This window comes from Panthera leo, chromosome E2, assembly GCF_018350215.1.
Source record: "Panthera leo isolate Ple1 chromosome E2, P.leo_Ple1_pat1.1, whole genome shotgun sequence".
NCBI lineage: Eukaryota > Metazoa > Chordata > Mammalia > Carnivora > Felidae > Panthera > Panthera leo.
In genome coordinates, this window is record NC_056693.1 from 54237970 (window position 1) to 54260481 (window position 22512).

General features: G+C 42.4%; 1 protein-coding gene across 4 annotated transcripts; it reads right to left on the bottom strand.

Moving 5' to 3' along the window:
- Positions 1-5982: 5982 nt before the first annotated feature.
- On the bottom strand, positions 5983-22495 carry CMC2 (C-X9-C motif containing 2). 4 transcript variants are annotated; one of them, XM_042919400.1, is made up of 4 exons: positions 22020-22495; positions 14486-14600; positions 9862-9933; positions 5983-6086 (listed from the first exon to the last, which is right to left on the bottom strand). In XM_042919400.1, exons 1-4 carry the CDS (start codon positions 22199-22201, stop codon positions 6000-6002), a joined length of 456 nt encoding a protein of 151 aa, XP_042775334.1. In that variant the 5' UTR covers positions 22202-22495; the 3' UTR covers positions 5983-5999. The 4 variants fall into 4 exon arrangements, with proteins under 4 accessions (XP_042775334.1, XP_042775336.1, XP_042775337.1 ...); XM_042919402.1 differs by lacking the exon at positions 22020-22495 and adding an exon at positions 21736-21889; XM_042919403.1 differs by lacking the exon at positions 22020-22495 and adding an exon at positions 14708-14890.
- Positions 22496-22512: the final 17 nt, after the last annotated feature.

A 22512-nucleotide genomic window follows, 5' to 3' on the forward strand; every position in this document is an offset into this window, starting at 1 on the left:
GACAACTTCTCAACAAAATATTTAGACATGCAAAATCATACAGTTCATGTGTACTTACATATATATCACAAGTATAAAATCATACATGGGAATGAAATATATCAGAGCAGTCTGTAGTCACCTTTGATAAAGGAAGGAGAATGGGATTGGAGTGAGACACACAGAAGGCTTCACCTACATCTGTAACATGTTATTTATCAAAAAAAAAAAAAGACCTGAAACACAGTGAAACATTAAAATTAATAAAAGTTAAAAAAAATTTTAATTAGTAAAGCTGGATAGTGGGTACGCGGGTGTTCATGTAATATGTACAGTTTTCTGTGAACCTGAGAGGTTTCCTTTACAAAGAGAACGGCAAGGTTGGCTAACTTAACAAAGGTGACACACGTGTGTGTGTCCCTCATGCTGTCAGAAGTGGTTCACACTGAGCGGGTGTCTTCCACAAGTCTCTGCAAGCGAGAGCAGCTCAGCCAGCTCGATCCCCCGCCCCGCCTATCATCAGTCTCGTTTTCAACGTCCTGTCTTCCCAGATGACCAGCTGGCTGTGAGAGCCGAGATGCGCTCGGAGGAAGGAGACTGCCCCCCAGGCTTCCAGCCTAGGCCACCTGCTCCACCTGGAATACCACCGAGTCAGCAGGCTGGTAACAAGGCTTCCTCGGGCCTCCCCTTGCACTCTCCACTATGGACTTTCTCCTCCAGGAAACTCACCGTGCGGGGGGCAGCGTTTGGCAGATCTGAACTCCCGGATATAAGAGCACATAAAGGGCACCAATTTTCATCTGACTGGTGGCAAAGCCACCTCACCTGGGACTTGGGGACTTGTTCTTTTGCTAAGCACAGAAAGATCTCTGGTATGTCCACCTGGCAGGCCAATGACATCACCTTTATAGATTTACCCCAAACGCTCTCAGGAAATGAACTTGGTGCTTTAAGCCAAAAACTCCATGGAGATTAAAGTGGTTTTAAACCCCATTTATGCAGGGTCAGAAAAAGTTCAACTTTCTACCCTCACTCTTCAGTACAACTGTGCAGTATTTGTTGCAGTAAAACGTTAATAAATTTGTCAAAAACAGAGAATCAGGGCTCAGGGCAGTCTACACAATTAGATTTCTCAGGAACACCTTGGCCTGAGCTCTTCAACTTGGAGAGACGGTCCTTTAGGATCCAAAGCCGCTAGAAATCCACACTAAGTACATCTATCACTTCACTCCGTATCCTGCATAGCCCTACAGTGTCTTCCCACCGCCCTGGAAAGGAAACCCAGATTCCTCAGCAGGACTCAGGTGGTCCTTTGTGACGCGCGCCCTGCCCTCACTTGGACTGTGTCTACCTCGTTCAGCACTGTAGGACCAGCACACGATGAGATGAGGTGCCAGGTGCCTGATAAATGCAAGAGGACGTAGGACGTCTGCTCCTTCCCACCCCCTCTCCCTCCAGTCTCTCAGGCTCCTACTACAAGTGGCAGTAAAAAATTAAAAATTAAAGAAATAATAAAAAATTAAAAAATAAACCAGAAACCCCCAGGAGGAAAGTGCACTTGCTCCGCAAAGGAGAGAGAAAACTGAGATTTCAGTCGGATCCGCAGAGGGCTGGGAATAGCAGGCAACTGGTGACATGTCCCAAACCAGAAGAAGGTGGTGGTGTCGCAACAGAAAGAGAAGCAGACGGCCCGGTGCTGGGGCACAAATCCAGCCATCGAGGCACAGGCAGGTCCCATTTCCTCCCTGATCCACCTGGCACACGGTGACTGTAGACCCTGTGAACTCCAGCAGTCCTGGACTACAGGTGCTCCGTCACAGAGGGCACAAGCGTCTTGCGTTAGCGTACATTCTGGGGGACAGGTACTTTCAAGTGGGAGAGGTGACCATCAGTGGGCCATCAGTGAGGATTCTTTGCATTCTCTCTGCCCGGCAGCGGTGCGCCGCAGGGGGCCGGAGTCAGCTGGTCCCAGCTCGGGGAGCCTTCCTGTGAGCACCTCTTCCCAGCTCCACCGTCAGGGACAGGGACATCGGCTTGGGAGGCTGAAATCTGCCGTGGCAGGATGGACACCACAGAAAATAGCAAACGCTACCAGTTAGTGCCTTTTATTTTCCTTTTCCAGGGTTTTTAAATATTTACCAGACACGACTAGTTACGGAGAACCATGTTAGTGTGCCTGAGATGTGGGTCCCCGGAGAACAGAAACAGAGCCCGAGTGACAGCAGCACATCCCATACAAACAGGTTACTTATTGCTCTCTGAAAGGAATACTTTCCATTTCCTATGGTGCTTCATTTTCGGTGTCGAATTAGTTTTCTGGGGGGGAAAAAAACCCAAAACAAAACAGTATCCCTGTCGGCATGGGCCCTGAATCTCACTCACTTCTGCATCCTCAAAGATTTCACTCCACAGATGAACACCTCCCTCCTTTCTGGCATTCTTTTCAGGAGACAACCCTTTCCCAAGTGTCACTCACCATTTCCTTTCGATTTTGCGAGTCCCCCTCTCGACCTCACATTGTCCTTTCCATAGAGCCAAGCCCTTCCAATTACTTGTGTCCCTCCGGCTCAGCCATTTAATCCAGTGACACTCTGTCCTCTGGACCCTTACTGTCCATCTCTACGGTTGTGGAGTGGCACCATTCTCTACGGTTTGCCTTCTCTCCCTACACCTGCTCCTTCTCCACATATGGGGCTCCTTTTCTTGTCCTGAAATAGTCACGGAAATGCACAGAAGACATACCCAACTGTCAATTATTGGAGCCAAGGGACATCAGGGTGTGAAATCTATCAAACTTAGACTGTCTCAGTGTTGCACTGAAATGTAGTACTTACATAATTTTAAAAACTCAAGTGACCCCTAAGTTTCATCTATAAAGCACCTCAGGCAGTGTGCTAGCACCTCTGGCCCACGGGCTGCCAGCGGCCACCCGCAAGCTGTTGTCTCCCAATTCCGTCGTCATCCACACAACTACTACGCTCCGGACCTGCATCCTCAGAAGCCGAAAAGCCATCTCCGCCCAGGGCCTTCCACACACACCTCGAACCCAGCACTCTCCCCCACACCTCTGCTACCCCCCTTCCACTCCCACTCGGGGCAGGACCCCAGCAGCATGCAGACACAAACGCCCAAGACCCCCTCGCCAGCCATGCTGAATCCGTGTTCAAACTGCCCTCAAATCCAGCCATTCGTCTGAATTTCCAAGCCTCTTTGCTCTTTCAGGCCTTCACTTACCACCCAAACTAGGGCAAAATTCGAACGGGTCTCCCTGGGTATAACTTCTCTCTCCAATCTATCTCCTAAACCATAACCAGAAAGATCTTACTAAAATGCAAATCGAAACACATCGCCTTTCCAACTAAGGCCCCTCCATAAATCCCTAATCACCATATTAAAATCTGCAACTGGTCACAAGAGCATTGAAGAAAAATTTCCAGGGGCGCCTGGCTGGCTCAGTCAGCTGAGCGTCTGACTCTTGATTTCAGCTCAGGTCATGATCCCAGGGTTGTGGAACTGAGCCCCGCTTCGGGCTCTGTAAGGAGCATGTAGCCTGCTTGAGATTCTCTCCCTCCCTCTGCCCATCTCCCAGCTCACACTTGCTTCCTCTCTCAGATTAAAAAAAATAAATAAATAAATAATAATAAAAAATTCATTCATTTAAAAAAAAAGAAAAAATCTCCAACTGAATTCAAAGACATCTTTTATCTTCCTCCACCAACAGCTCTCGAGAACTCCAGTCATGTTAAACAATTTGAAGTTCCCTAGAATGCATTCCATTTTTACTCCATTTGTCAAAGATTACCTTGCTAAGTGGCTTTCTTGGAATGGCTCCTTTTCCCTGAAGGCTGGGTATGGATGCCCTTTCTATGTTTTCTATGACACCCACCTCATCATGGCACTACTATGCTACTGTAATAGTCAACTCATGTGTTTACTACAAGCATCTAAAGGCAAGATGTCTCATTTCTGCACCTGTTCTGACTGACAAGGAGGAAGGGGCTGAATAAATATTCGTAAATCTCAGTCTCAGAAAGCCCCTCAGAATTAATTCTACTTCTTTCTCCATCTCTCCAGCAAATGCCTGCTACTCTCTGTGACCACCTTGCTCAGTGAATGTCCAGCCCCTTGAACACCTCTTATGATGAGAAAAGCACTTATTGAACACTACTATCAACAAGGCCTCACTCTGGACATATACACAGACTTCACTAGAAGGTGCACACAGCTCACAATCTGTCGACATCTCAACTGACAAGAAGATCAAGACCCTGCTGCGGCTGTGGCTGGAAGCTGCTGACTTCTAGATTGTCACCAGTTTCAGAAACACCTGGCAGAAAGAGCCCTGGTGGGGGTGGGGGGGTAGGGGGGTAGTGGTGACCACTAGAAATGAATCTGGAAACAATAAAGTTGGGCCATTTTCATATAGTTAATACAGCTGAGACTCCCCCAAACTCTTTTTGCCTAGCTTGTGTCTTCAATGTTTAAGCTCCAAAATCAGTACATGGTCAAAAAGGAGAGTCTAATGGGACTATTTTGCCCTAATTGCAAGAAAGTCTAAGAGAACAGAGACCATATGATTCAAGTCAATTATTTTATTGAAGGAGATAAGTTACGCAAATGTTAACTGATTGTTGGCAAAGGGAGGGAACATGTTACAAGTCAGGTGTGTTGGCAGAAGGGAGAGAGTACCTAAAGCTCTCTGCTTAACAAAATACTCAGAATCGGGGTTTCCATATTTCTCCATGGCTTGATTTCTCATGGGTCACTTTCTGTCCAAAGGATTCTGGAGACCAAATGAGGTTAAGATTCTTTCAGTTATCCACCAAGAGGTTTTAGGTCTTCTCTCAGCTAAGGCACCTAGTGGAAGTATACAGGCAAACCTCAGAGATCCTAAAGATTTGGTTCCAGACCACAAGAAAGCAAATACCACAGTAAAATGAGTCAAATGAATTTGCTGGCTTCCCAGCACATATAAAAGTTATGTTTACACTACCCTGTAGTCTAGTGAGTATACAATAGCTTTACGTCTAAAAATCAATGTACACGCCTTCATTAAAAAATACTTTATTGTTTATAAGGTGCTAACCATATCACCTGAGCTTTTCGCAAGTCAGTCTTTTTGCTGGTGAAGGGCCTTGCCTCCACGTGGCTGGAGCTTCTGCAACAGCGCCTGCTGCTTCACCTTGGACTTTGAGGTTAGGACGACAGTCTCTTTCCTTTGTGCCTCACGAACCAATATCCGCCAATTTCAAGCTTTTCTTGTGCAGCTTCTTCGCCTCTCAGCCTCCACGGAACTGGAGAGAGTTAGCACTTTGCTCTGGATTAGGCTTTGGCTTAAGAATGTTTCCTCTTCTATCCAGACCACTGAAACCTTCTCATCAGCAGTAAGTCCTCCTGCTTTCTTCGCATTTGCGTGTCCGCTGGAGGAGCCCTTGTGATCTCCTTCGGGAACTTTCCCTTTGCACTCACAGCTTGGCTAAATGACGCAAGAGGCCTGGCTCCGGCCTATCTCCGCTTTCAACATGCCCTTCTCCCTGAGCGTAATCACTTCTAGCTTTTGACTTAAAGTGAGAGACGAGGGACTCTTCCTGTCACTTGCACCCTTAGAGGCCAGTGTAGGGTTCCTAACTGGTCTAATTTCAATACTGCTGAGTCTCAGGGAACAGGGAGGCCCGAGGACAAGGGGAGACGAGGGAAGGGCTGGTAGGTGAGCAGTCAGAACACACACAACGCTGATGAAGTTCACTGTCTTCTGTGGACACGCTTCATGATGCCCCGAAACAATGACAATAGTAACATCACAGACCAGCATAAGAATTATAATAGTGATTATAAAGTTTGAAATATTGTAAGAATTACCAAAATGCAATACAGAAACACGAGGTGAGAAATGCTGTTGGAAAAATGGCACCAATAGACTCACTCGACGCGAGGTTGCCACCAACCTTCAATTTGAAAAAAATGCACTAGCTGCGAAGCTCAATAAAATGAAGCACAATAACACGAGGTATGCCTGCAATTTATTTTTCAGATTCCTCTGCGGGATTAAAAAGTCTTTTTCTCATCGCATTGCCATGCTCCCTGCTCTTGGTCCTCTTTTCCATGTACTGGAAAATAAAAGGAAGGGGGAGAAAAGAGACAGCAGATTATATTACCATTTATATATCAGCTGAGTTAGATATTTTAAAATATTTGCAAAATAAGTTGTTTCTGCTGATAAAATTCTTATTTGTCTTTTATTTCACTGAATCTGAAATTGCAAACACAGTACAGCACCTACATCCTAATAGATGAAAAAATATTTACTGAATTAATTTCTTCCCCAAATATGAATTCAGGAAATATTTAAGATGAGTGAGTATTGTCCCTGTTCTTTAGGAACTCACGATCTATCACACGCATCTAAGCTCTGGTTGAACACTTATAGTTATGAGGAGCTCACTACCTTGAGAGGTAACCTCTTTCGTTGTTGGCCACTTCTACTTGTTCCGAAGTGTTTTTTGTGTTGAACCAGTGTTTCCACGTAAATTCTCCTACTGCCTATTTCTTCTTGCCTGCTATAATCTGGCAAATATCTGGTTACAGATGACCCACTTACTACCTCTTTTTTAGGCTGAACATTCCTGGCTTCCATAGAGGTTCACAGAACATGGCTTCTGCCTTCTAATAGCTACCAAGCACCTTTTATAAAGCGCTTTAATATCAATATTCCTGATAAAAAATATCACAGCCAGAATTAAATACAGTGCTCCACACAGTCTGATAGATGTGGGCTACAGTGGACCTACTAGTTCTTAGGACCTAGACATGTTATTTCTATAAATATTATCAAGAGTAAATGGCTCTTGGCAACCATATTATCCTATTAGTTCACGTGGAAACTGCTAGTCAGCTAAACTTCCCAGGATTCTTTTCATTATAAAGAGTCATCAAACGGATTCTCCCCAAATCCTACATTTCTGTAATTAGATGGATCTAAATGCAGTTTTCACCTGGAGGTTTTCAGCCTCGTATTCTGATCTGATCAGTAGGTTATTAAATAACAGGAAATACACAGCCTGGCACTTAGGCAATGCACTCATTTAAAGCAGAGAAACTTCAATATAAGTGTTTTTACATGGATATATGTACAGGTTTATATACACCAATACAGACATTACTTTAAAGGTGAATGAAGGGTCCCTATGAAAAAGGGGAAAAATATAAAAGTAAATTCAAGTTGGAAAAACTAAGTATTGTGAACAGCTAGACATCAAAATCTTTTAGGAGCCAGAGATATGGGAAGAGGCCACAGAAATGAAATCAGTGATAGAGAGCTAACTAGAGACCTGACTGGACCCCCCGCCTCTGACCCCTGAGACAATGGTGTGGAGGTTCATGATCAGTACATCTTCGGGTCCTGTAACCTCAAATACAGGGAGCTAGGCTAGATGATCTTTAAGAAGTTTTCTGGATCTAAAGTTTTGATTGAAGAGTTATAACATAGCTTCTGGAATGATAGTTTCCGAAATTTTTTTCTTCCCCATCAAAGGACCACTTCAAATTACAGATGAAACACCAGGTCCCTTTAACCAAAATCATTCCTTTTATCTGTCATACATTAATTTTCTTCTGAAGATTTTTCGGGGGAAAAGGGCATTTCATTGCTTTAACAAGTTTTGGTTTTGTTTTTTTTTTTAAAGGCACTATTCTAGAACATGGAGAGATACATACTCGGAGAAAAATATTTGATATCTGTCTTTAATCACATATGCTGGACTGCCCACCAGCAATCAGGTTGGGAGAAGGGTTTTAAGGGTAAATCTTCAGAATACTGTGTAGGTGGCCCCAAAAAACAGGTTAAAGAGCAAATTATACTCTATGTTAAAATATATGTTAAGATATCCCCAAAGGGAGTCCAGATGGCCTCTGAATAAAAGAAGGAAAAGAAAAATATATGCATGTGATGTTATTCACAAAACTTCGCTGAACAATGTAGATAGAATGGAAGCTCAATTAACCAAAAACTAAACCAAACCGAACAATTAAGAGGGACAAAAAGGACGCTGCAAAAGTAATATTAGTGATTCTTTCAATAAAATGGGGAAGGGGGGGGGGGCAGTAACACAGTGGCAAAGAGAGGCAAAGGGAAACTGGCCAGGTCCTTCTAGTTAAAAGCTTCAAGGAAAAAAGTACTCAAATGGCACATGAAGGAAATGGTAGAGGAGCACGTGAGAGCAGTAAATGGTAAACCAGAAAGCATTAAAGGCAGAGAGGAAATAAATGAGCACAGGTTCAGAGGACTGAAGCATGAAAGTACAGACAGAAAAACATCTATAAATCAGGTAATGAAGCAACATAAAAACCACATAGAGGACTTAGAAAATAAGTCAAGGAGAAAATCTAAAATTTATATGAAAACAAAGTAAGAAAAATATCTACAACATCCTACCAAACGGTCACTAACGTCTCAGGACCACCTGGGAAGAAAATTTCATATAAAGATCTAATCACCACACCAATGGCAAAAATTATTGAACCATAAGAAGAAAAAAAAATCTAAATTTAGGGGAAAAGGCGATCAGACACAACAGAAAGCATGTGAGAAATAAATCGCTGCAATGAACACCACAGCGTGGGCTTCGTTTTCCCATAATCCTTATGAAAACCAAACAAAGCCCTAGGTTCAGCTTTCATATAAACTAGCTTTACCAGTGAAGAAAAACTCTTGAAAAATCAATTTAAAACACTTATACATGTACATGTTTGTGCAAAGAAAATGATGACCCTGAAGTGAGAACTCCAGAAAGTTCTTCAAACAGTAAAGACACTAGAAAGGGACTCTAGGAAGAGAAAAAACAAACAAAACCAAAAACCCCCAAAGCCTCAGATTGGAAAATACAAAAAACAAAAATATAGATGCTGGACAGCTTCAAATATTATAACTAATACCTTTCACCATGAGGCAAATAGGAAAAGAAGTTCAAAAATATGGAAAATGCAAAAAAAACTGGAAGGCAGGTTTTTAATAGTTATAGATTTTTTAAGGTTTTGGACATAACACAACTCATGTGTGAAAACAAAGGGAATTAAATTTCTTTTCGAGGCACCTGGGTGGCTCAGTCGGTTAAGCGCCGGATTTTGGCTCAGGTCATGATCTCACGGTTCGTGAGTTTGAGCCCCATGTCGGGCTCTGTGCGGACAGCTCGGAGCCTGGAGCCTGCTTCGGATTCTGTGTCTCACTCTCTCTCTGCCCCTCCCCTGCTCATGCTCTGTTTCTGTCTCAAAAATAAATAAACATTTTTAAAAAATTAAAAAATACATGTCTTTTCAAAGATTTCAAAAGCACTCTACTATATGCCCAAGTCCATGTCATGGCCTAACACCGAGTTTAGGAAATGAGTGTTTCCAATCAAGTCAAACTAGATCCCTATGGCTGGTACATGCCATGGTTATAAAGAAATTCACAATTTTAAACCTGTGAGGAGACCATGTCTGGCTCCCGCCATGTTCTATGAGGGAACAGGCCCGAAGTGTATCTGTTACCCACTACAGGTAATAGGTGACTGTCCGAAGTCTTTCTGCTAAACAAATTCAACTTCCCAAACCTTGCAATTCATATAGGAGAGTTACAATGATTACAATAAGGAAGTTGTTTTCATTCACGTGCATGCAAAAAACAAAAAACAAAAAACAAAAAACAAAAATCTTAGCCATGTTCTGTCCCCAGAAAAGGCTTTTATTTCTCCTCTTGGTTTTAGGGGAGGATGTACGTCTAAAGTCAATTCTCTCTGTTATACTAAAATTCGGAATAAAAATTAATAACGGCAATATTGTAAAATATTGTTCAAAAATGTTCTATTCTACTGTTCAACCATTTTTATTCTTTAACACTTTTCTTACCTCATTCTTCAAGCACTTTCTCATCTCCCGATCAAGATCATTGCAATGACCAAAAAATTTCAGAATGCTGTGCTAAAAGGAAGAAAAGCGGTAAAATATTTCATCCCACAACATGCTAAGGTCTCTGGCACACAGAATTTAAATACTTATTCCTACAGAAATGGGTTTAACGTGTCACCACATTATTAATAAGCAAACAGGTAAATCACAGGTATGAGGTGTACAAATAAATGGACTTATCCTGGCCATCCTAAAGGAGAGATAAAAGCTCTGTAGGTAGAAATGAAAAACCAAAAGACTTTTCCTTACTAAAAGGGAAGCCTATTAAACTGCCAAAACCTCACAATGACAGAGTGTAAACAATTCTGTTTTCAAGTACCTCTGTCTTTAAGGGCATGTTAACATCACAGCACAATCCATCATCTACTACGGGGAGTGATGTCAAAGTGCACTGTGGCCATATTAACATGACCAGTAACTTCCTTCAATAGCAAACACTCTGTCCCACTGAAGAATTACCTAATAAACGCTGAGTGCCAACACTATTTTCTCATTGGCCTCCATTCAAAATGTCATCAAAATACATCAGAAACACGTAACACTATTAAACGGTCTATATGGACCACATAAATAAGCCACTAATCCACAATATCAGAAAATCTATGTCTGAAGTTCAAAGTCTGCTTTCTTTGAAAAGCAGAAATAAAAATCTCCTAGTGGTTTCAAGGCCTACGACAATGATCGTGGCAAAAAGTACAAATGCTCCAAAGCAGATCACGATGAAGGCTGAGGTCAAGAACACGAATTTTTAGTAGGGCCATAATTAGTGCGTTTGCCCATCACGATTTTTAAGGGTGCCCAGGACAGCATGGTGATGGCCTAAAACGACATGCCATAAATGCTGAACTTGTAGTTATAATAGGCACCTGTTCCTTTTCTTTCCAATTAAGGCTTTCATGGAAACAGACAACACATAATTTATAAGCTATGCCCCTCTCTACTCCTTTCCCCCTGCCTCATCGCAGCTTTAAATGTCCTCTTCTGGTCCAATCAATGAATGGGTTGGTTTTTCTGGCAAGCATTTAAGGTAAACTGACATCTCCTACTGGTTGCCTAATGACCTTTTCAGAATAAGTATTTCTTGTGTATTTTTCCTCAACTATTTCTCTGACCACAGATGAACGGGAACAATGCATTTTCACACACTTTCTGGTGAGGCAGAAACAAAAGAAAGGATTAATGTTTAGAATGTAAGGCAGTATTTCACAGTTTAGTTCACAGTGATTCCTATCACCCCATACACATACATCTTATGTTTAAATCAAGGACAACAGCTATTTTTTTTTGCTTTCACCCCAGTATTTAAGCCCAAAGAAATACACTCTTGTGACATTATGTGCAAAACAAACCCAAAGTGCCCCGCTGGACTTGGTAAAAGGAACGCCCATGGACTGCAGTTCTCTTGCACACACAGAGCAAAGGCCTCCAGTGTGTGATGTCTGTTTCCAGAAAACCAAACTGACTGGGCCAGTGATTGAATAAATGGGGAATCAATCGATATCTCGAAGACAAGGACTAGGGATACAGTAGTGAGGAAGGTGGACCTGGGCCCTACTCTCACAGAACACGGTCACAGAACAGAGTGAGTCAACGAACAGAGTGACTGTTATAAAACAGTTGTTCTCCAAGTGCAGTCCAGGGGCACCCACGAGTTCCCAGGAGCTCTCCAGGGGGTGTATAAGATAAAAACTATTCTCCTGATAATCAAAGATCTTATTTGTTTTGTTCATTGTCATTCTCTCACAAGGCTACAGTAGAACTTTCCAGAGGCTGCTCAGAGGACAACATCACCAAAGACTGGACATGAGGCAGATAGGAGACTCCAGCTATATTCTATTAAGCCAGATACCAAGGAGAATTGCAAAAATGCAAAAATAATGTCATTCTTCTTTTTTTTAATGTTTATTTATTTTTAAGAGAGAGAGAGAAAGTGCACACGCGCACGCAAGCAGGGGAGGAGCAGAGAGGAGGGCGGACAGTGGATCCAAAGCAGGCCCTGCAATGACAGCACAGAGCCTGACGCAGGGCTCAAACCCACGAACCGTGATCACGACCTGAGCTGAAGTCAGAAGCTTAACCAACTGAGCCACCCAGGCTCCCCAAAAGCAATGTCATTCTTTTGACTCTGTCTTTTGTTTCAGAAAATAAGATCTTTTTTTGTGAAAAATTACTGTTAACATGTACTGGATTTATTATTGTATTTTTATATACATTTACATTTTTTTAAATTTCTCAGTTTCAATTTCTACTTCAGTAAATATCGGTAGCTAGAATCCACATACACAAAAGTTATTTGGGGTCCTCAAGAATTTTTAAGAGTATATAGGAGTCCTGAGACCAAAACGTGTGAGAAGTACCTTGAAGTAGGAAATGGACTACGTATGGTGTTACTAGAGGACAGAGTGACAACGCCAGGAGAATCTAGGCCAGGAAAGGAGGAAATGAAGAGGCAAGGACAGATTACAGACAATGAAACCTGGAGGATGATGAAACCTGGTACAGCATGCGGGGAAGAGGAGATAGTGAGGAGGGCTCCAAGATAAGCCAAGGACAAAGCAAGCCCAAAGCCTCAGAAGAGAGAAATGTGTGCCCCACACAACTGCAGAAAAGGTCGCTGGGGAGCGAGGGGGAAAAAAGAGTGCCGGAGGGTGTGAAACCCAAGGCTAAGTCGGGGCCATGTTCATGAAGGTCCTGAAACAACACGAAGGAAGAAAGTGAGATCGCGTACCGCAGCAAAGGGAGCCGGTAGAGGGGAACGATGCCTGAACGTCGTTTGAACAGTCCCTCCTGACGCGGTGTGGAAAGTGATCGAGGGTAGAGGAGAGGACAAACCCGTCAGGGGACCCAGTTGGCCCCACGAGGAGAACACTGGAATTAACTGGTGTTCAGAACAGACACATAAATCGGCAGAACGGACCAGAGCCCAGAAAGAGACCCAGTCATGTGTGGTCAACAGATTTTTGACCAAGGCAGCAAGTTAATTTAGGAGAGAAAGGCTGGTGTCTGCACAAATAGTGCTGGAAAAACAATAGCCGTAGAGAAAGGAAAACACTGACTCCTACCTCATACCAGACACAAACAGTAACTTGAAATGGGTCACCAACCTAAATGGCACAGCTAAAAGCCTGAAACCTTTGGAAGAAAAAAAGGAGAAAATCTTTGTGAGCAGGAAACACACAAAGATCCTTAGAATGCAAACAAACAAACAAAAAACAAAACAAAACAAAAACAAAACCCCTCACAAACACTGAAAGAAAAACCTGGCAATTAGACTTCATCAAACTTAGAAACCGCTCTTTGAAGCACAACCTTCAGAAAGTGAAAAAGGATGCCACAGACTGAGAACATACTCACCACACGCTTGTCAATGTCTTCAATTGTCAAGACAGGGTCTTGAATGTCAAATGAAAACAAATTCTTAAAAGTCCATAAAGCAAACAACCCAATTTTAAAATATGGGCAAAGAAAATAATAATAATTAAATAAGTAAATTTTTAAAATTAAAAAAAAATAAACTATAGGCAAAAGACTATATGAATGGTCAACAGGCACATGAAAAGATGCTCAAAATCAGTCATCAGGGAAACACACTCTAAAACCAAATGGGACGCGACTGCACACCCACAAAATAACGTTAAATATCATTAAAATAACGTACAAATAAAATAACGTACAATGTATAAATAACGTTAAAATAACGTTAAATAAAGACTTATGATATCAATTCTGGATCTACATGTATGCTGAAAAAAGTCTGTCTCAAGTATATTGTCACCAACAACGTTCTTTGAACAAAAAATATCTAACTTCACAGATCAGAGGTAGTACTTACTACCTGTTAGCCTTTAAATGTTACTCATTTAAATGATACATACTGGTATTATAATTTTATATATCTACAGTTTATGAATCTCATGAGGAAAACGCATCATGCAAAGTTAAAGAAAACCACAAATGCTCCTTATAACTGTCTCATGCATCAATTATATGAAAAAAGCTTAATATCTGACATCCATAAAAATATTGGCTTAATTGAATATATTCCAAAAATGGGTTTCCTTTCCATTTTGGTTTTAACCATGGAATTTTACTTCCATTCCACTAACAAGTAAGTAAACCTGCCAAATTAGGCCAATCATAATTTAAACCTAGCTAATATCTAATTATTAAAAAAAATTTCAATCTCCTTTGAACACAGAATGATGGACATCAAGGAAAATCTTAGAAAATTCTTAACAATAATTGCATTATGATCAGAAGAGTCAGATTAACGTAATCGTTCTAACATCCTGTAATTAAAAACAGGAAAGTATTTTATTGAAAGAACATGGGTTCTGACTGTTACGTATCATTTCAAAAGTTCCCTAACAAACGACCGTGCTTAATTTTTAGTAATCACCAATGGAAATGGTATCTGAAACATCACAGCATCAATTACTAATCTTTAGTAAGCTAAGATCGGCCATATTATCATTCCCCTTCCATCAGTGGAGGCAACATTGCACATCACTGTGTTGTACCTAAGTTTCATTTTTGCTTCATGGTCATTTTTCTGAACTCTTACATTTTTGTGACATTCCTTAAGCAAGTTAATCAAGACGTTGCATTCTTCAGTGTGCAAGTGTGGAGATAAGTCAGGATGCATCTTTAGGAGAAGGGATGGAGCGCAGCAGAGCGACCTGTGGATACAAGAGTGTCTTGAATATGTGTGACTGTACTTGTTAATGCGACCTAAAGCTACTTCACTAAAAACCTGCAGTGAGCTTTATCAGAAAGGAATGCTCACCTTAGGCAAATGATTAACCTTGAGCCTCAGCTTCCTTATCCAGCGGTTTAACAGATTCAGCAAGTTATCAGGTGTTCAGAGAACCTGCAGTTTCTAAAGAGGCCCAACCCTGGAAAGAAGTGCTCTAGCAGAAACAGCCAGCCTCTCTTAATAAGCCTGATTTCAATTATTTTCCCCACATTCCTGAAATGGATTACAACTCATTTTGTTCAGATGAAACTCTACAAAACAAGAGAACTGGTTTATTAATCCTTTTAAAATGTATACTCCTCTCAGAGGGTTAAAGCCCCATCAGTCTCACATTAGTGTGAATTAACAGGGACTGTTTTCTTCCTAGCATCTGGCTGAGAAAATCTAACTAAACAATGAAGAGAAACAAAAAGCAGATGTGAAAAAAGTTTTTCAGTTTAGCAGATCTGTCCATAAAACGCAATTATTACAACGAAAGCAAGATGCTGAAATCCCAGAAATTAAATTTAATTGGTTCATTCACAAAGGAGAAAATCAGCAGCCAAGGTCAAAGGAAAAGCATTATTTTGAAGTGTTTGCTATAGTTATGTAGCACTATTTACCTACTCTTTTTTGTAACCTATTCTTTTTAACTTGGAAAAGATTACCAAAAGAAAGAACCAATGATTGCTTTAATCTTCTAAAAGGTTTCAAGAAAGACAACCTAAAATAATGACCTTAGGCAGGACCAAGAGTTCTTAGGTCAACAGCACAATTCATAAAAGAAAAAACTGGTAAAATCTTATCAAACTTAAAACTTTCTTGCTTCAAAAATATACCGTTAAGAAAATGAAAAGACACAGGCATGGAAAGTAGAGCACAGGGAATGCGGTCAATAATACTGTAATATGCTTCTCGTGGTGAGCATTTCATGATGTATATAATAAATTTTAAAAAAAGGATAAGCCACACTTTGGGTGATGATGATGTGCCAATGTAGGTTCAGTTGTAAAAACACTCAACTCTAGCGGGGGATGCTGATCACGGGGGAGGTTGTGCATGTGTGGGGCAGGGAGCACATGGGGCCTCTCTGTACGTTCTGCTCAATTTTACTGTGAACCTAAAACTGCTCTAAAAAATAAATATCCTACAAGCTGGAGACTAGGGGAAAATATTTGCAAATCATGTTTGAAAAAGGACTTGCTACCTAGAACATATAAAGAATGCTTACAAACCAACCCAACGTTTAAAATGGACCCCCAAAATGGGCAAAAGATTTGAATACTTCACAGAAGATGGTACGAAAATGGTTAATTAAGCACATAAAAAAATGCTGAACACCATTAGTCACAGGGAATTCAAACTAAAACCACAATGAGATACCACTCATTTCCACCCAAATAGCTATAATCAAAAAGTCAGACAATACCAAGCAATGGTTAGGATGCAGAGAAAACAGACCTCATGCATTGCTAATGAAAATGCAAAATAGGACACACTTAATTTGGCAGTGTCTTAAGGAGTTAAACACATACTTACCAAATGACCCCTGACCACGGAAACCGCACTCCTAAGAATATACCCAAAAGAAATGAAAACATAAAACCACACAAAGACATGTATGCTAATTTTGACAGCATTATTCATCATAGCCAATACTGGAAACAATGCAAATGTCCAATAACCTGCCAACTGGATAAATAAATGCGGCATGCCTAGACAATGGAATACTATTTAGCAATTAAAAGGAATGCACGGACACAGGCGCCAACGTGGATGAACCTCAAAGCACCAAGCTGAATGAAAGAAGGCAGATTCAAAAGACTATATATGATTCCATTTATATGCAATGTGTAGAAAAGGCAAAATGGTAGAGGAAAAAAAGCCGATGGTTTGCCTACACCTGAAAGTGAGAGGATTATTTGTCACTGGCCACAAAGGAATACATCCGCGCGACGAAAGCATTTTAAAACAGGATTGTGGCAGTGGTCGCACAATAGCAGTTTACCAAAATCACTGAACTCATGGTGGGTGAATTTTATGAAATGTAAATTATACCTTCACAGAGCTAATACAAAAACGTTTGAGAATTTCAAACTGCCTATCTACTTTCCACTCTCAACAAGTCCTTACAAATGTCTAAACAAAGAATTCCAGAGCATTACAGTATCCCTACTATTTCAGAACTCCATTTCCAAAAAGACCAGTGGATCACTGTCCCACTGAGTGACTGACTACACATGCACACACACACACCGCAAACCACAGCTGACAATCCCAAACCAGGCAGCTATGCCCAACTAAGTCCTTGAGTCTCTGAAACACATTTGGAAATGCAGCCAAGTTCAAGTTTTGTTTGCCTGCCGCTGACTACGAAGTCTTCTTAATGACATAATCTTTTCCCTCAGAAAAATGAGGCCTCTTACGGTCTAGAAATTTAAGTCATCTAATGTTGTACCATTAAGTCACTTAGAAAATGTCTTTTTGGGGCGCCTGGGTGGCGCAGTCGGTTAAGCGTCCGACTTCAGCCAGGTCACGATCTCGCGGTCCGTGAGTTCGAGCCCCGCATCAGGCTCTGGGCTGATGGCTCAGAGCCTGGAGCCTGTTTCCGATTCTGTGTCTCCCTCTCTCTCTGCCCCTCCCCCGTTCATGCTCTGTCTCTCTCTGTCCCAAAAATAAATAAACGTTGAAAAAAAAAAAATTAAAAAAAAAAAAAAAAGAAAATGTCTTTTTATTTTGTAAATGTGACAAAACATTTTCACCTCTATCAACCAAGTCCTCAGATTTGTGCTTTTACAATTTGGAAACAAGCTTATGATGTACTGAAATGACCTCTTTGATTGGCCCATTAAATACTTTAGAAGACACTTTGCGGCTGAGATAAATATGCCCACATTGTATATAAGTAGAAATGCATACATACCACGATGTATATTTTTCCTCCCTCCGTTACAAAAGTTTATGCGCTGTAGACCCAGCCAGGGTACCAATAAGATAACTTCCTCTCTACTTAGTATCCTATGTAACTATGTCAAAGAAGAGAATGGTTTCATAGAGTTTCCTTTTCCTATTCTTCTTCGTAAAAAACTAAACTACTACTTCTCAATCTACAGCTCTAAACACTGACCTACCTAATCCCTTACGTAACAAATTCCTTGCTTTACCAGTCATCCCCCCCCCTTTCCTCCACCCCACCTTTTCAGTGAGATACCCTCTTCTTCTTTCCCTCTGTCCACCCTGTACCCACACTCTCTTCCAGCACCCGGCTGGCTGCGCCTCCCGTTGGTGCTTACACGGGGGTACTGCCACACTCACAGCTATAAAACGATGCCACTGTTGTCACAACACTTGCTGTGAGTGCTGATATCTTCCAGCAGTCATCTTTAAAAGCCTATTCTGGGCCGCCTGGGTGGCAGGTGAGCATCAGACTGCGGCTCAGGTCATTATCTCGCGGTTGGCGAGTTCGAGTCCCGTGATAGGCTCTGGGCTGACCCGCTCGGAGCCTGGAGCCTGCTTCAGATTTTGTGTCTTCCTCTCTCTCTGCCCCTCCCCCATTTGTGTTCTCACTCTCGCTCTCTCTCTCAAAAACAAACATTTAGAAAAATAAAAAATAAAAGCCTATTCCAATGAACATTACTATAACTCAAAGTAATTTATGAGCTGAAGAAAACTAAATGTCTATTCCATATTCTTACTTTTAACATTCCTTCAAGGCCATGACTATATCTACATTATTAGTGTAGAAAATAATTTTTGAACACTTACCACACACTGGGCACAAGTCTTCTAATCCTTCCAATAACTGTAAATTCACTGGAACCATAAGAAATTGCCTTTTTGCACTTCAAGTATGCATTACTCAAATTTTCATATCAAAAATAAGTCCCAGGTCACATAGCAAGTGGCAGAGTTACGGCTACCCAGTGCAATCTCTAAACCAGGACAAATTATTTCCATGTTCAAAACAGAAAACTTCCCAGCAGTTTGTGGGTGAAATAAATTCAGATAGAAAAAACTATTTCCCAAAGAGCCTCTGGTTGGCTACAAGTCCAACAAGCACTAATTGTGGGTTCCAAAGAAGTCAATGTAACATTATCCTGCATTCCTAGAAACAGAGGGTCAGTCTACCTCAAGAAAAAGAACAATACTGTATTCGTCCTGAGCAGCCAAGTCCGGAATATTGACAATGTGAATATTCCTGGAGAGACTGCTCAGGATGACGACGGCTTTGCCTCTACTCTTAAACTCTTCTTCTCAGGATCCGTAAGAAGCTATTAATGAAACTGGCAATATTTACCAATTTAGGGAAGCCCCCATCAGAGGTGACAGATAAAAGGAACAACCTGGTTAAGTAGGAGAAACGATGGATCTGAAGGCAAAAGTTGTGGACTTATCTGTCCATAGGTTATAACACTTTGGTTACTTAATCTGACCTAAGTCTCTTCTTCCATAAAATGGTATTAGCTCTGGACCTATATCTCTGAGGGGTCATGAGGTTTAAAATAACATATGTGGGACTATCTGAAATGGTAAGCAGTGAACGTGACATTTGCAAAGTATTATTTGTATATGTGAAATGCTCATCACATGACGGGAAAGGCTGAACTGAATCTGCAATGGTGTTCCCAAGGTATTTCTGAGGACAGGTCTGGAAACCAAAGAGTGGAAGACGTCATCTTCCTGGAGCTGTCCAACAATGAAGCAAGCTGCAATGGGAAGTTCTCGGTTACCTGTCTTAATGTACCCCAAAGAGACTGGCTACATCAATTAAGGATGTCACAGAGTGTATTTCTGCACTGCAGTCTTCAGTTTCTTCTCAAATCGAAGTTCACAACTAAACGATTTTAACCTATTTTCAGAAATGAAATTCGCAATGGATAAACACTTATCACCACTAGGAAAATACAAAAAAAAATTCAAAAGGGTAATGCCAAAATAATTATGAACATCAGCAGCATTGATGAAACAAAGGTGAAGGGAACATTTGTGATTAAGACTTCACATGTGTGTGTGTGCACTAAGAAAGAAGAATAAATTCCATTCACACTGTTATGATTTAGACACAAAACTTCAGTCCCACTTTTACACTGGCATTTAGAAAACACCAGGTTAACTTGTCACAGTTAAAGGGCTTCCCTCCCCAACTCCACCCACTGCCTCTAGCATGCAAACATTTATACTAAAACAGATGCTGAAACTCTTTAAAAATGTTCAGTTGTGACAATAACTGGGTGATTGGCCCCTGCAAAGCAATTTTAACCTTTACTTGGGGGTAAGCTGGGAGGACAGAAGCATATGGTACTCTCACTAAAGACGTAAAGATTACAGTCTTATTCACCTGATTCTACCAAGACAGAGGTAAAATTTTCCTAAGGAGTATTCCATGATAGATTTCAACCACCAGGTGGCACAGTTTTAAAAAATAAGCCAAGAAGTAAGCAATACACGACCTCTAGTAAAGAAAAAGGAGTAAGCATTTTAATAACACCTCAGCAAATCTATAATCACGAGGAGGAAACCCCCTATTTTAATGTCACTTGTGTTTTCTTTCCAAAGATTTTGCTGTTTTGTGGCTGCACCAGAAAGAAATGTACTCTACAGCTGCAATTTCTAATGGCTTTTTAAAACAAAAAACAGGGGCGCCTGAGTGGCTCAGTCGGTTAAGCGTCCGACTTCAGCTCAGGGCATGATCTCACGGTTCGTGAGTTCAAGCCCTGCATCGGGCTCTGGTGCTGACAGCTCGGAGCCTGGAGCCTGCTTCAGATTTTGTGTCTCCCTCTCTCTCTCTCTGCCCCTCCCCTGCTCGCACTCTGTCTCTCAAAAATAAACATAAAAAAAAGTAAAACAAATCCAGAAAAGTCCCTTGTTTAGAGTTTGAAAAATCTGTTCTCCAGGAAAAACTGTAAACTTAATACACAATGCTTTTTACAACATGCATTTTTTAAGGCCTACTTTCAGAAAACCCTGGAATTAGTTAAATTAGTATTTCTGCAACTATTTCAAACTATGCACCATATTCAGCAGAAGTAGCAGACGCAGCAAGGTACCGCCTACCCTACAGTCTTCTACTTATCACAGTTGCAAAGGGACCAAATCTAAACACCTGCTATTGAGTGACTAGTGCTCCCAAACACAGACCATGCCCCACTGCTACCGAAAGGAACCCCTGGGCTGCCTGGGGGAAAGATCCGTAAGGCTCTCAAGTTCCACCACATAGTTTCCTAAGGAATGGAAGCTGCAACTCTCCCTGAACAAACAACAGTACTCAGCAGATGCTGGGCATTCTGCCAAATCACCTGAATTTCAGAGAAAAAAGAATCAGTCCATATACCTCAAAGAACGCACAGGCTAGTGAGGGAACGTTCTTGTAAATGCACATAGTAAATGCCCAATCAATGCTTGCCAAAAGTTGAATTCAGGATTATTGTAGAACTGAGAATTGGTTCACACCTCAACATAGTTAACAACAACAACAAAAGAATGGAAATGAGTGAGGCTCATTTTAAATAAACTAAACACGTGCAGAAGCCTGTATGTACAGGAAAGGAGATATATGGGTATCACAACAGAATTCCTTCGCCAGCGCCAACCTCTTTTATGCAGTTAAGGTTGTAAATGAAAGTTTCCAGAACGCGGATTTACTTAAGACTCTTCATTAAGCACCTTGCGTGAACCTACAAACACGGTAACTTTTAATTCCAATAAAAGGGACCCGAATGTCTACCTTCCTTGCAAAGTGTACTGATGGGGATCTCCATGGATTCTCGCTTCGCAAGACAGACTGGTGGCAACTTTCACTGCAGCTGACAGGTGCAGCTACATGCAATTTCTAACTCCGAGATGATGATAATAATCATGCGATTCATTGAGCGCTCACCGCTCCTAGTGTCAAACGCTGTGAATGGCTTCCCTTCTGACCATCAATGCGATGGGTTGTACCCATTTTACAAGCGTGGAAGCCGAGGCTCAAGGAGGGGAGGAGGCCACCCCATCCCCCGCCCAGGTCACTAGGCTCGCGAGTGGCGAGACAGACTGCTGCGAAGAGAGAAAGGTCTAGACCAAAGCATTCTCTAAACTACCTCGGCAACTGCCTGCGGGTGGAAGGGCCCGGACGCGCCTGCAGCTACAACCGCAAAGCCCCCCGCGCGGTGGTCTGCCTCGGAGCAGGGCGAGCCACGGCCGCCCTGAGGACCAGGGACCTGACCTTCAAGGTCCCAACCTCCGACAGGGGCAGGAAGGGACACGGCGGGGCGCGCGCGAGCAGGGCACGAGAGGAGGGACAGGTGGGTGTCCCGCGGCCTCCCAGGACACCGCGGCCAGGAAGAGAGCGCTCCTCGGAACGACCGAGACTCCTGAGACTCACCCGACTCGAAGCCACACAGGGAGGACTGAAGTGACAGTCACCAGCGAAGACTCCCAATCCAAAGGCCGGCGGCCTGGGCGCCGGAGTCGCAGCAGCTCCGGGTGGCAAAGTCCCCCGCGCCCTCCACAGCTGACCCGGCTCGGCGCGGCCAGCCCCCGCTGCTCCCGGCCTCTGAGGCGCATGCGCCACCCGGCCTGGACGGGCCCATTTGCGGGCGCTGGGGGGAGGGAGAGCGAGTGCACTGAGGCACGGCCGGGCCTAAAAACAGCAAACCAAGCCAACAGGCCAGATTTCGTGGCTGAGCTTAACTGCGTTTAACTAATGGTCTCTACCAACAAGAGTGATGCGGGGACTTGGCGAGTTTCACTTCTGCCGCTCCCCGACGCAGCTCCCTGTGCCTAGGGTACAGTCCAAAGATAGAGCTCCGGGGTGGGCGGGGCTGGAGGGCGATGGGAACTGCAATTGGTGGCTTTGAAGGAGCAGCGGGCGGGAA